The following is a 14843-nucleotide window of genomic DNA, read 5'->3' on the forward strand; positions in this document are numbered from 1 at the left end:
CATAACTGAATGGAGAAAAAGAATAAAAAAGGTAAAGACTGTGGCTAAACTCAGTATGCATATTAATACTTCATACAATGTCAGGTCTGTCAGGCACCATGTTTTTCGTTGTCTGAAAAAGGGGCAAATACAACTGTGCTAGAAGGTCAGCATAAAATCAGTAAATGTGACATGGGTCAGAAATTTTCACTTGTTTAAATTGACATGGTCCAGCAGAAGGATCAGCAACTGTGGTTGGCAAATCTGACAGACTTCACAACTAGAAGTCACATAATGGTTTTGATTCCCTTCTTTCAAGAACAGGACTGAAGATTATGTGACACAGTATGAAGAAATACGTTGACCTTTTTGAGACAAGAGTGCCCATAACAGAAATATTTAAATTCTGAAAAGAATTTAATGATATTGAATTAAAGGCTTCTTCTTTAAGATACATTCTTCAAAAAACGGAAGTTTGAGTATAATTCAGCTAAATTTTAGAAAAAACGTTTACATGTGGAGCAAGGTATCATTCTAGGTAATTGAATTAGGTAAATGGAAATTGGTAAACAATGCTGAACAGAATGTCATGTTTATATCAGTAAGGTTTCAGAGAAGATAAAATGTATCTATAGTGTGGCATTGGTCATGTTCTAATCAGGTAAAGTGAAGTCTACCCACTTTCACATGTTCCCAGAAAAAATATATCATTATATATATAATACTGAACGGCAAACTGAACATCTGCCAGTAAGGAAGAATGTCCAGCAGTCTGAGTAGCTAAATAAACATTTGCCTGACCCATCTAGAAACAGCCAAATGTGTGTTGCATGCTTCATTTAAAATATGGTAGATTTAATTTTTGCTTTTTTTATTTTTATTGTTAGTTAGTATCCAACTCGTTATATCCTATCACAGGGTCACGGGGTCTGCTGGAGCCAATCCCAGCCAGCACAGAGCGCAAGGCAGGAACAAATCTTGGGCAGGGCACCAGCCCACTGCAGGGCACACACACACTAGGGACAATTTAGAATCACCAATGCACTTAACCTGCATGTCTTTGAACTGTGGGAGGAAACCCACGCAGACACAGGGAGAACATGCAAACTCCATGCAGGGAGGACCCAGGAAGGGAACCCAGGTCTCCTTACTGCAAGGCAGCAGCGCTACCCACTGCGCCACTGTGCCGTCCCCATTTTTATTGTTTATTCTTACAATGTTCTGATGTCATTTTAGAGGCATTTTGTTTACCATGTACCCCACCATTTTGTTTCTGTTTATGGTAGCACTAGCCATTGCTACCAAGTGACCAGAAGTTGTTGCTTTGGGACATCATGGGCAGTTTTCCTAGAGAGGGTGGCAACTTTTGGATAGAGAACAAAGCTTTGTTAATCTTTACAGTGATTTCTTTGTTACAGACTCTGTTTTTTCTAGTGTTGTGTTGAACTCTTCTTTTAAATTTCTGACAGTATTTTTTGATTAATGTTTCTGGTTTCAGTCACATAGCGCCACATCCCCTGCCTGCACATTCTGTTTTGCCTTTCACTAATCACTTGAGGTCAGGGGAAACACCATCTGTGCTTACTTTCCCTAAACTCTGTAAATGCTGAAGCTAGGACCCTTTTAGAATTGTAGGTGGACACATACCCAGGCAAATGGACTTAAGCAATGGAGCGTGTCTTGTAAGTTCTGCTCTTTAAGTGCTTGATCATCTTTGTATTTTACAACGTGCAAGCTCTGCCTTGAGCATTGTAAGATTTCCTAGATTTGAGAATTTTGCTTGTTTCCTCCTCGTCGAGAATAACTGCCCTCTTATCATGTTGCTCTGAGAGAATTCACCTCCATACATTCAGGCCCCTGCCTGGCATGTGCAGTAGATGTGTTCTTAATCCAACAATAAAGGATTCATAGTTTTTGAGTTTTAGTTTAAGGTTCTCTCATCTAGTCAAGTGACAGCCAAATGCACTGCCAAACAATGGCTTAAAATGCACAAACATTAGATATTTTAGATGTTTGTATTGCATGTTTTGGCATAAGTCTTTTTCATTTCATTTAAGACAGTGAATAGAACATGATGAAAAAGTTTATGGCAGGCACGTTGAAACCAAGAAGACTTTCAAATCCAGGATATCATATACCACAATAAAGAGTTAGTAAGACATTGCTATGTTAACTGAGAATTCTATCTATCTATATAACTCTAGATATATATATCTCTCTATATATATTGTGACAGATAGGGGGCCCTATCGCTCCCTTGAACCCCTGTCCACGACTCCAGACACCAGGAAAAAGTCCAAAGGTTGACTTTATTTATATGCCACAGTGCACAAAGCACCCTCTCCTCCACTCATTAACAAACATAATTCTCCAATACAAATACAATCCTCCACTCCCAGACGCGTTGCCACCCTTCCACCCAGCTCATCTCACCATCTGGGAGCTGCCACAGTCCTTTTATATTCCCTGATCTGGAAGTGCTCCCAATTCCCAGTCCACGTGATTCTTTATCTGTCGCTCTGCCTATGGCGCTCTGCTATGACGGGTTGAATTATGAGGAAAGATTAAAAGAGCTGAGCCTTTACAGTTTAAGCAAAAGAAGATTAAGAAGTGACATGATTGAAGTGTTTAAAATAATGAAGGGAAACTGAACATCTGCCAGTAAGGAAGAATGTCCAGCAGTCTGAGTAGCTAAATAAACATTTGCCTGACCCATCTAGAAACAGCCAAATGTGTGTTGCATGCTTCATTTAAAATATGGTAGATTTAATTTTTGCTTTTTTTATTTTTATTGTTAGTTAGTATCCAACTCGTTATATCCTAACACAGGGTCACGGGGGTCTGCTGGAGCCAATCCCAGCCAGCACAGAGCGCAAGGCAGGAACAAATCTTGGGCAGGGCACCAGCCCACCGCAGGGCACACACACACTAGGGACAATTTAGAATCGCCAATGCACTTAACCTGCATGTCTTTAAACTGTGGGAGGAAACCCACGCAGACACGGGGAGAACATGCAAACTCCATGCAGGGAGGACCCAGGAAGGGAACCCAGGTCTCCTTACTGCAAGGCAGCAGCGCTACCCACTGCGCCACTGTGTCGTCCCCATTTGTTTTAGTACAGTGGATCGAGACTTGTATTTTAAAATGAGTTCATCAAGAACACAGGGACACAGTTGGAAACTTGTTAAGGGTAAATTTTGCACAAACATTAGGAAGTTTTTCTTTACACAAAGAAAGATAGACACTTGGAATAAGCTACCAAGTAGTGTGGTAGACAGTAAGACATTAGGGACTTTCAAAACTCGACTTGATGTTTTCTTGGAGGAAACAAGTGGAAAGGACAGGCGAGCTTTGTTGGGCTGAATGGCCTGTTCTCGTCTAGAGTGTTCTAACGTTCTAATGCACTTCTGGGTTATAGGGCACAAATGATTCTGTATGCCTCCCTGCAGTATCCTCTGTTGGTCCCTGGGGTATCCAGCAGGTTTGTAAGGGAAAACTCCATAATCCATGATTCCCTGCTGGCATCCGGGGTACCTCCATGCTGTAGGGAGAGCTCCATCTGGCAGCCTGGGGGTATTGGCCGTGATGACAAGTCAGCCATAGAGCACAATATATCTATTGTGAAGGATGGCCGGCCATTTATCCCGGCCAATATCCCCAAGCCGCCAGGTGGAGCCCTCCTTGCAGCGTGGAGGTCCCCAGAAGACCAACAGGGCATCATGGACATTGGAGTTTTTATGCAAAGCCCTGCTGGATGCCGTGGGGGACACAGGAGGAAGCTGCAGGGAGGACCGAGGGCTTCTTCGTGCCCTGTGACCAGGAGGTTCGTCACAGGAAGAGCGACAGACTTCCGGGTTGAAGAAAAGGACTATTTACCCTGACCCGGAAGGAATAAGGACTTGTGGACTATTGGGCAGACGGCGAGCTGAGCTGGGTGGAAGGGTGGCAACGCGTCTGGGAGCTGGAGGATTGGTTTATTTGAGAGTTGTTGATTTATATGAGTATTGTGGTAGAGAGTATGCTTTGTGCACTGAGGAAATAAAGTCAACATCTGGACTTTTACCTGGTGTCTGGAGTCGTGGACAGGGGTTCAACGGAGCGAGAACGCCCCCTATCGTTCACACTATATATCTCTCTCTCTCTCTCTCTAATATATATATATATATATATATATATATACTAATAAAAGGCAAAGCCCTCACTCACTCACTCACTGGAAGCTGTTTTTCTCCATTTACTGTAATGGAGATGAGCTTGAACGCCGTGGGGGAGGAGTTTCGTGTGACATCATCACGCCTCCCACGTAATCACACAGTACATAGAAAACCAGGAAGACCTCCAAAAAGCTGAAGAAAACATGCATTATATAATTGAGAAGGCAGCGAAACAATAAGAAGCGAGTGAGTGACATATACAACCATATTCATGAGTTCTGCTACTTCGGAAACAAAGCACGATGTAAACCTACACTTTAAATTAAGTTCATAGACAGGCTGCGCTGGCATTTGTAATTTAGTGCCTGCCCATATAAGGCCGTCCGTCAGCGGCAATCCAATAGCAAACTCCCACTAAATATTCACGGGTGAAGAACTGTGCTTATGCAGAGGAAGATGAGATGGTCAGGGTGGTGTTTGACACAAACTCAACGAAACTGCGAGAGAAAGTTTTAAGTGCCAGGACTAAGGTAACATTAAATACAGCCATGGACATAGCACGAGATGGCACCAGCACAGCTGGGAACCTTCGATGCATGTACACCGAGCGGCTCACGTGAACTGACGCAGTGCACAGATAAAAAGCAACAGTTCCAAAAGGCTGAACAAAACCGAATTAAACAATTGAAAAGGCAGCAATAAATATGAAGCGTCTGATACATGCAAGCATATTCCTAAATCCAGCTACTGCGGAAACAAAGCACACGGTGGAAAAATCAATGTCCGCTAAAGGAAGACAGTGTAAAAAACGCAGCGTGCATGCAGTGTGTCAGGTCTCAGATAAAGAAGAAGACGAGCTGTTTATTGATGCAGTAAGAAACGAATCGATGATCTTTACAACGATTGACAAACACGGAATGTAACTTGAACACAACACATCCTACAAATATGAACCTGATTGAAAGAAATAATGATAATCAAATCCTTGATGACAGCAACACTCAGTAACACTCACAAAACAAATACTGTATATTGACAGTCATGTTACGTTATTTTTAAAATGTTCCCTTTTCTTTTCTAGCTTTTTAACACACTACTTCTCGCTGCGATACGCGGGTATATATATATGTATATATATATCCCGATCTACATACTCGAATAATGGATACTTTATTCGCCATCAATGATTGTTTTGGTAAAGCCATACTCAGTGTATTCATTAGATGAACGGTAAAAAAGTAAGTGAGTGGAGGATGACTTATTGAGGCATGCAGGCTGTAGTGCGCGTCAACTCGATCTGAATTGCGCGATCACATTTGAAAAAATATATCTTTTCAAGTTCTATTTAGTCCATATGTGTCAAACTCAAGGGACGCGGGCCACATCCGGCCCGGCGTGTAATTATATCCGGCCCGCAAGATCATTTTATATACTGTATTATTGTTATTAATGGCCCGGGTATATGAAGCGCTGGTAACACAATATACTACAGATCCCATAATGCAGCGCTTCAGCTGCCTTGCCGAACACTTACCGCGTTAATCAAGTCTAGCTTATGATGCTGCAAGTTATTGCGAAGCTAGCTCACACGATGCTGAAGAGAAAAGTTGATTCTGAAAATAGAGCCTTTAAAAACCGATGGGAAGCTGAGTATATGTTTACTGAACCCGTGTCTCATTTGTGGAGCTAATGTGGCTGTAATTACAGAATTTAATCTAAGACGGCACTATGAGACAAAACATCAGGGTAACCTGAATGCAATGCAGAAGATACAGAAAGCAGAAGAATTAAATAAGAATCTGACACTTCAGCGGACGTTTTTACCCGTGCACAATCACAAAGTGATTTCAAGTGAAGCTGCTTTTACGGTGTTCCCAAATATGCACTTTGCTGATAAACTGAGCGCACTGAGTTTGCACGGTGCTTTGGTGACTTTGAAGAACAAAAAAAGTCCGTCTACATGCGGCTCGAACCTTGTGCATGTTTGGTAGCACATATCTGTGTGAGAAGCTCTTCTCAGTGATAAAGACTAACAAAACAGCACACCTGATGAGCACCTGCAATCCATCCTGAGAATCTCCACAACACAGAACCTCACACCAAACATAAACGAACTTGTTGCCAAAAAAGATGCCAGGCGTCCAGCTCTGAAATGACATATGAGCAAAGACAACTGAATGATTTGATTTGTTATTGCTGAAAGGAACAAATTTTATTTATATTTCCAGGTTTTGTTATGCACCATGTTCATATTTGATTTTGTATAATTGTGACAGGATTTATTTTCATGGAGAGCAAAATCTTTTGGGATATTTAAAATTTAAGTTTATTTTTTATATAAAATTACATAAGTGTAAAGAAATTTGAATGTTTGTTCTTTTAACGTTTACTTTATTTCTAACTTGTATAATTTAGACGATATATTTTTATGGAGAGCAAAATATTATAAGTTATTTAAGTTATTTAAGTCATTTAAGGTTTGAGTTGATTTATTCCGGAATAATATTCTGTCGACTAAATAAAAATTCCTTCAATTTAAAATTTAAATAGAACTTGAACAGATACGATAGTTCATAATATCCACGCAGACTTGCGCGTAAGAGCGGGAGTCATCCGTTTTAACAAACAGCATATTGCACTGATACGAAATAGCCTGCCCATTTAATTATTTAGGAATGGATAAATAAATTAGGATTTTGCAATTTGCAAAGAATTAAGATGTTTTTCATTTTTCTTCCTTGATGGATTCTGGCACCCCCAGTAACAGTTGCTCGCACCCCAAAGAGTGTGTATATATATATATATATATATATATATATATATATATATATATATATGTATGTGTGTGTGTGTGTAGGTATGTATATATATATATGTATATATATATTTGGATGTATGTGTATATATGTATTGTCACACACGTGTGAATAGGAGGACGTTGTGTGGACCAAGTAATGGTAATTCCACGCCAGGCCAGGGAGGGCGGGTGCAATAAACCTTCTCTTGCTATCTCTGCAGACCAGCCGCAGGAAAGCCTATCTGAATCAGGAACATCATTTCCAGTTCCGCGCCAGAAAACGTCACTTCCAGTTCCGGCCCAGGAAAGCGTCACTTCCAGTTCCGGCGCCCAGGAAAATGTCACTTCCAGTTCCCGCCCAGAAGATTGTCACTTCCTGTCCGACTCCCAGACTGATGTCAGAGAGACATCACTTCTGGTCAACCAACATCACTTCCTGTTAACATGTCACTTCCTGTTTGACCATTTAAAACTGCCATCTTTTCAACCCTTGATCAGTTCTGTTTTGGACTCCGTACTGACAACATCAGTGCTTAAACTTAAAAGACTCCTTTGCAGCTAGGAATATTATATGGGTGGCTGCCCCAAACCTTTATACGTGTGTCGAGTGGCTTCATTTCACAGTATGTATATATATATATATATATATATATATATATATATATATATATATACTAGCAGAATACCAGCGCAGAGAGGAAGTAGTGTGTTAAAGAAGGTACGAAAAGAAAAGGAAAAATTTTAAAAATAACGTAACATGGTTGTTAATGTAATTGTTTTGTCATTGATATGAGTGTTGTTCTCATATCTATCTATATATATATATATCTATGAATCTATATATATATATATGTTGTTCTCATATCTATCTATCTATATATATATATATATATCTATCTATATATATATATATACCACGCTTGGCAGGAGAAGTAGTGTGTTAAAGAAGAAAGAGAAAGAAAAGGAAACATTTTAAAATAGCGTAACATGATTGTCAATGTAATTGTTTTGTCACTGTTATGAGAGTCGCTGTGATATATATATATATATAGCAAAATACCAGCTTCACAGCGATGTCATGTATTAAAGAAGTTATGAAAAGAAAAGGAAACATTTTAAAAATAATGTAACATGATTGTCAAAGTAATTGTTTTGTGTATTTGGCGGCAGCGTCACGAAGTTGTTTTGCAGCTGCATCAGAAAATGTACCACGACGTCTGACCGCCTCCTTTTACTGTTTTCTCACAGCTTGGATTGCTGCTGTCATATATATATACACACACACACACACACACACACACACATACATAGATACATATATATATACATATATATACACACATATCTTCATATCTACATATCTATATACATATCTACATATACACATATATATATACATACATACCTATCTACATCATATATACACACACATACATACATACACACACACAAATTATATATATGTGTGTATGTATGTATGTATGTATGTATGTATATGTGTGTGTGTGTATATATACACATACATATACTTGTGTGTATGTTTGTATGTGTCTATATGTGTGTGTATAGGTTTGGTCACTGAGTGCAAGGGAAAAATAATAAATTATAGTCTATAAGTTATTAAACAGTAAAACATTAACGTTTTAAGAAGTACAGGTACATTGAAATTACATTTTCTATGTGAGCGTTCAAATTTGTGCCTCTGGTAATGTGCCTTACCGGCATTTAAAGAAAATTAGTTTTGTGTCCTCTGCAGTGTTAAGAGAAAGGCTTTGGTTTGGGATAAAAGGAAAAAGGTGTAAAGAAAGGAAAGTTGCCTTTTCTTTTATATAGTATAGAGATGTGTTCGCTGGCGTTATGATCGCCTTTTGGGGACAGTCGCGGTGGGTCTTGTGTAGACTGGTGAGGCGTCCCGCCATTAATCGGCTGTGATGGCACTGTCAGTCCTGCACTCGTGTGCGTGTCTTCATAATTTGAGGTGAGGACCTGATAATCGTATACGTGCAAAAGAAAGTGTGAATCGCCTTAATATTATTTTGCCGTGGTGTAGAAAAGGGGTCCCGTGTTTGCACTTGTCTGGGCTATAGCGCAGGGGAGGATGAAAAAATTAAAAGTGCTCACTTTGACTTAAGGCAGAAGCGCAGTCAGCGTCTCAAAGGCGGCACAGCTATGCGGCGCTGGCTGCTCGACTTTGCTGGGCAGGAGACCCCAGTTTGCAGACACGTTCATGATATCAAAAGTCTCAGCGCTCTTTGGAGGTCATTCATATATATATATATATAGCAAAATACCCGCGCCTCGCAGCGGAGAAGTAGTGTGTTAAAGTAATGAAAAGAAAAGGAAACATTTTAATAATAGCGTAACATGATTGACATTGTCATGAGTGTTGCTGTCATATATATGCCTGCCTAAATAAGTCACCCTCGCTTTGCTCTTACTTTTTACCGTTCATTTAATCATGGCTAGTGGCGGAAAAATTATAAAATGGAAGGAGGATGGCTTTACCAAAACAATTATTGATGGCGAATCGATTATTCATAAAGCTTGAATTGGTGATCTGTTTTCTGTGTTAACCTCATATTTTTCATACTTCTTCTCAAACTAAGGTGGTGCGAGGGTAAAATGAATCGTGATGCGCTGATCAATGTAATCCGTGTACCAGGAAATCATGCATTGACAAAAGCTCCCCTTTGCTTGTAATGCAAAGTGTGATTAAATGCATTATTTTTAAGCGTTATGGAGCACATGCATGAAGCTTCTCAGCTGTGCTTGTGCTAAGAAAAGGAAAGATTTTAAAAATAACGTAACACGATTGTCAATGTGACCTTTTGTAAGTAGTGCCTGGAGGATTCAGTGTGTAGAAACTCTAGAGACAGCGTGTGTATTAACTTGTGGATTTTTCTGTGAGTATTTGGTGGCAGTCTGGCGAAGTTGCTTCGAAGACAGCGTTAACATGAGCTCAGCTCAGAGCAAAATGAGGTGGGAGGGAGATGATGGCGTGACTCCCCACCCGCCTTAACTGTCAATCCCCCACAAACACAGTCTCTCGGAATTTGCATAAGCACACCCCTTCACCTACAATTTTAACTTAGTTACAAAGTGATCAAAACTCTCGTTTATATCCTCGTCCTCTCATTAAACTTGTATCCCGCATTACCTGTGGGTATGTGAAAGCGCCAGCGTAGCCTGTCTATGAACTTAATTTAAAGTTTAGGTTTACACCTTGCTTTCTTTCGAGCTGGCAACACTCATGAATATGGTAGTATATGTCACTTTCGCTCACTTCTTATTGTTTCGCTGCCTTCTCAATTATAAAATGCATGTTTTCTTAAGCGCTTTTTGGAGGTCTTCCTGGTTTTCTACGCACTGCGTTGACAGTCAGTTCACGTGATTACGTGGGAGGCGTGATGATGTCACACGTCATTCCAGCTAAACTCCATTACAGTTAATGGAGAAAAATACCTTCCAGTTATGACCATTAGGCGTAGAATTTCGAAATGAAACCTGCCCAACTTTTGTAAGTAAGCTGTAAGGAATGAGCCTGCCAAATTTCAGCCTTCTACCTACGGGAAGTTGGAGAATTAGTGATGAGTCAGTGAGTGAGTGAGTGAGTGAGTGAGTGAGTGAGTGAGTGAGGGCTTTGCCTTTTATTAATATACATATATATATATATATATATATATATATATATATATATATATATATATATACATATATATAAATATATATATATGTATGTATATATGTGTGTGTGTATATTTATGTGTATATTTATATATGTATGGATATGTATATATATATATGTTTGTGTGTGTGTGTTTGTAACCTTCTCTTCCATATATATATATATATATATATATATATATATATATATATATGACGGCAACACTCATCACTCACAACAGTGACAAAACAATTACATTGACATTCATGTTACGTTATTTTCAAAATGTTTCCTTTTCTTTTTCATTACTTCTTTAACACACTACTTCTCCGCTGCGAAGCGCGGGTATTTTACTAGTATATAAATAAAAGCCAAATACCACTGACTCACTCATCACGAAATCTCCCGAACCACGAGGACTTGGGACTTGAAATTTGGAATGTAGGTTACCCTCGGCCCATAGGTGCTCGCTAAGAAACAGTTTTAAAAATTTTGTGATCTAAGTGCGTTCTGTTTGTATGTATGTCCGCTTTTCACGAGAAAATTACTTAATGGATTTGGATCTGGTTGTTTTCTATAATTTGCTTGAACTTTCCGGTTGATTTTGCGACTTCTCTCATCGCGCTAAGTACCATAGTTTGCTTGCAGTACTGATGTATTTATGAAAATCCAAGAGAGTGGCTGTGGGCTGAGAGCAGGGGACCTTTCTCATTCACTCGCAAGCCTCTGTTGGAGTTGGTCTACGTCTTGCCACATCCTGGAGTGCACCTTGCCTCTGCTTAGCTAGCAATACCTGTTTGATCAACAGACATTGTCATCTACAGATTGTTATGGAGTATCGTTTGACTATTTGAGAGAGAGAGAGATCAGAACTTCATCATGTGCTTTAAAGGGTAGCTGCTGATTGCCAGAGATTTCACGGCCATGTGCTTTTGTCTCCACATGGGAAATGCACTCCTGTCAGAGCTGAATGTGATCAGATATAGCACCAACATCAATTGATTTTTTAAGATTGTCCTGTATTCATTACTATGTGGGCACATCCATGGGATACAGCTAGTATTAAATATATAAAGAGACTATGAAGTAATTTGTTATATAAGTTTGACTTGACTGTAAGCAACTTTATTTTCTTTAAATAAAATAAAGAAATTTAAGAAAAATTATATTATAAAGAGAAAATAGACACGCCATCTTTGGTTGGTTATACCCTGTAGTGCCCAGTAACCATTAGCTGAATTAACAAGTTAGAACAAATGATGGATAGACCGGTCTTTAGTAAAATACAACAGGCAATGTACTAAAAACTAAATGAACAGACCTGCTTCACACACATTTGAACTCTTTAAAACCAACTGCAGTCAATATCCTGACCACTTTTTAATAAGATAAGAGTACAAATCTGCTAAGATCAGCATGAATGAGCTCATCGGTATTTGCTGTTTAGATAATACAAACAGCACAATTGTGTCCTTTAGCCCTGATTCATTCAAATTTTAAAAAGAAAAAGTTCCAAGAAAGCCTCAAGTAAATATGGGAATTTTCTTTTTTTGTTAATCAAAGTACTCATAAAAGTACTCATAAAATTAACTCATAATTAATTGGAATAATGACAAGAACCATGTGCAATAACAGGTAAAGAGTGTTTTATACTGCAATAAAATTTTAAGGATACCTTAATGACCTCACTTTTGTTTTTCAGGAATTATTTTATTCTGCAAATGTGCTTTATTGGTAAATGTAATTCAGCACAAACTGAAAGAAAACATTATAATATACCTTAAAACTATTTTTTTCTAAAGCAAAGATTTAAAAACTGCATTACACTTTCAAAGCTTGGTTAATCCATTTGAGAGTCATGAATTGAGGAAGAGTCAATCCTGACAACATGAGGTCGATGGTGCGAACCAGCAGTGGACTGGAAGACAGACCAACACAGGGCCCACTCATGTACACACCATCATACTGGGGAAGTTTAACATTTTCAGTGAACTCAATGTGCATGACTTTGAAGATGTAAGAAGAAAATGGGAGTACCCAGAGGAAACAAAACACAGACACAAGGAGAAGGTCTGTACGGTGTTAGCACAATGTCTAGTGGTGGGTCCAGGATGCCAGATCTATGAGGCAGCAGTACTAAACATTTGTGAGGCGGCAGAGTTAACCACTCCACTACCATGTCACAATACCCATAACACCAGCACATCGAAAAACAAAGACAGGCACACAAGTCTGCGCTGCTTTTTGAACAATATTTCTAAGTTTACTCCAAATTCAGCTAAAACCAATGATTCTCAACTATGAAATGAAAAAAGCTTTTTCACAATGTGGATTAATGTGACACTAAAGATGGTCATAATCAGAATTTACTTATTATTATCTTTTTGTAACATTCCATTCATTCATTAGTTCATTCACAATTGCACTTCATTAAGTTTAGGCTAATGAAAGTTAGAGCCTGTTCCTGCAAGAATAAAGCAGGAACCAACTGTAGATGGGGTGGCAGTTTGCCACAGGGTGCAATTATACGCACACACACACAAATTCAGTTCAGCAGAGAGGTTACTGGACACGATTAATTATAGTCATAATACTAAATTTAATTTATATAACTCACCATTGCCAATAAATGTTTTTCTGACCAAAGTTAGAATTTGAAATTTGTAATTGGGAAATTAGTTTGATTTATACCGTGTACTGTGTTGAGAGGTCTGACAACTGAAATTAAATAGATCAGAACTTGTCTGTTTTTTTTTTCTTTTTGTATTTATGCCAGTGGTCTGTAATTTCTGGTACAAAGAATGTATTGTTCTCAAATACATTCTGTCATTTAATACAATTTTTTTATTAAAATCAAACAACATTCTATACAAGCAAGTCAAATTTTACAAAAAAAAGTCAACCCCCACCCTAATATAAAATTTAATCCAGTATCCTGTATTAAGATTTATCATAATTTAATGCCTGTTTGTTTCACAGTTTACTCAAGGTAAAAAGGTTGACGACCTCTAGAACTGTTGGCATGGACTTCGCTGATTACTTGTATTTTGTGCACTGCAGTTTTGCCCTCTGCTATATAACCTGAGCAGTGAGGATGAGCAACAACATTACAGACAGGAAAAAATAACATTTGGAGGATCTCCAGAAGACTTAATTCTGAAGTATACAGCACAGCTATATCCGCTCAAATGGCTGACAGACTTGAAAAGAATAATTCAGAAGATAAAAGTTCTGTCAAATACAGGTTGGTTGCATTTTTCTTAACTAAGTCCTTATTTTTATTAAAATATGTGTGCATATATATTATATTATTTCTACTTCACTGAATTAAAATTTAAAGTATTCTCATTTCATTCTCATAATTCTGTAGCTATAAGAAAATGTAGTTTATAGTATTACTTCCTCCAAGTGCTTTATATGTTTGTTTTAAAAGTCCTACTCATTGTAGCTGGTCCTGGAATTTTACAATGAGCCAAACTTATTGAAAACGAAGCTCCTTTTACTCAAAAAAGCTAGGCTCATCACAATACTTGCCTTTTACGGAAGATAACGGCAAAGTGTTGTGATAATGTCTAGAAAGTTGGAGTTCAAATTGTTCATTTATGTGTGTATATGCAGATGTGAGACTGTGGGGGCAAAGACTAATCAGTCAGTTTAAAAAGCCTAGAAAAACTGTTAACATTATAAACAGTTTTTATTTCCAGCCCTGGGCATGATTAAATCTCTAAGTCTCATCTCGCAGGAAGTGAGTTCTTGATATTTTTTAGTTTATAATTTAAAAACGGAATAAGAATCTGAAAATCTAACAAAATCACATTAAAATTCTGAATAAATTCTGAAAAGAATGATACCAAGCATATATATGTAGGTTTTAAAATAAGCCTGATTTAAAGCGTGACAAAAAACATGACATAAAAAGTCACATAAAATTGTTTCACCAAATACATTGTACTTTTAGGCTAGGATTTTATATATAGAGTAGACATATATTTTTGTTTGAGCACAATCACCATGTTTATCTGTTTTATGGACCTAATGCTACTGGCACTTTCTTCTGCTTCCTTTGCTTTCATGAACTATGCGCTTGAACTGTAGATGGTTGTAGAAATGTCTGAGTGCAGAGCTCCAACAATTTGTGTTTTTTTGATCAACATTATTGCTGTTAGAAACAAAATAACTCCTAATTACGAACAAGTCTCTTCAACTTGATACTAAAGAGTCTAAAATATGTTTGGTAGTTTAAGTTCA

At 38.1% G+C, this 14843-nt stretch overlaps 2 protein-coding genes across 3 annotated transcripts in view; one reads left to right on the plus strand and one right to left on the minus strand.

Moving 5' to 3' along the window:
- LOC120525379 (amine sulfotransferase-like) overlaps nucleotides 1-14843 on the minus strand; it is a 104123-nt gene that overhangs the window by 74953 nt on the left and 14327 nt on the right. The window lies entirely within an intron of this gene.
- Nucleotides 13671-14843, plus strand: part of LOC120525378 (amine sulfotransferase-like) — an 88589-nt gene continuing 87416 nt past the window's right edge. For both annotated transcript variants that reach the window (XM_039747613.1, XM_039747614.1), the window contains exon 1: nucleotides 13671-13839. In XM_039747613.1, coding sequence (XP_039603547.1) covers nucleotides 13784-13839 — 56 coding nt within the window. In that variant the 5' untranslated portion in view covers nucleotides 13671-13783. The remainder of the gene's footprint in view (nucleotides 13840-14843) is intronic.

Source organism: Polypterus senegalus, chromosome 3 (assembly GCF_016835505.1).
Source record: "Polypterus senegalus isolate Bchr_013 chromosome 3, ASM1683550v1, whole genome shotgun sequence".
NCBI classification, from domain to species: domain Eukaryota; kingdom Metazoa; phylum Chordata; class Cladistia; order Polypteriformes; family Polypteridae; genus Polypterus; species Polypterus senegalus.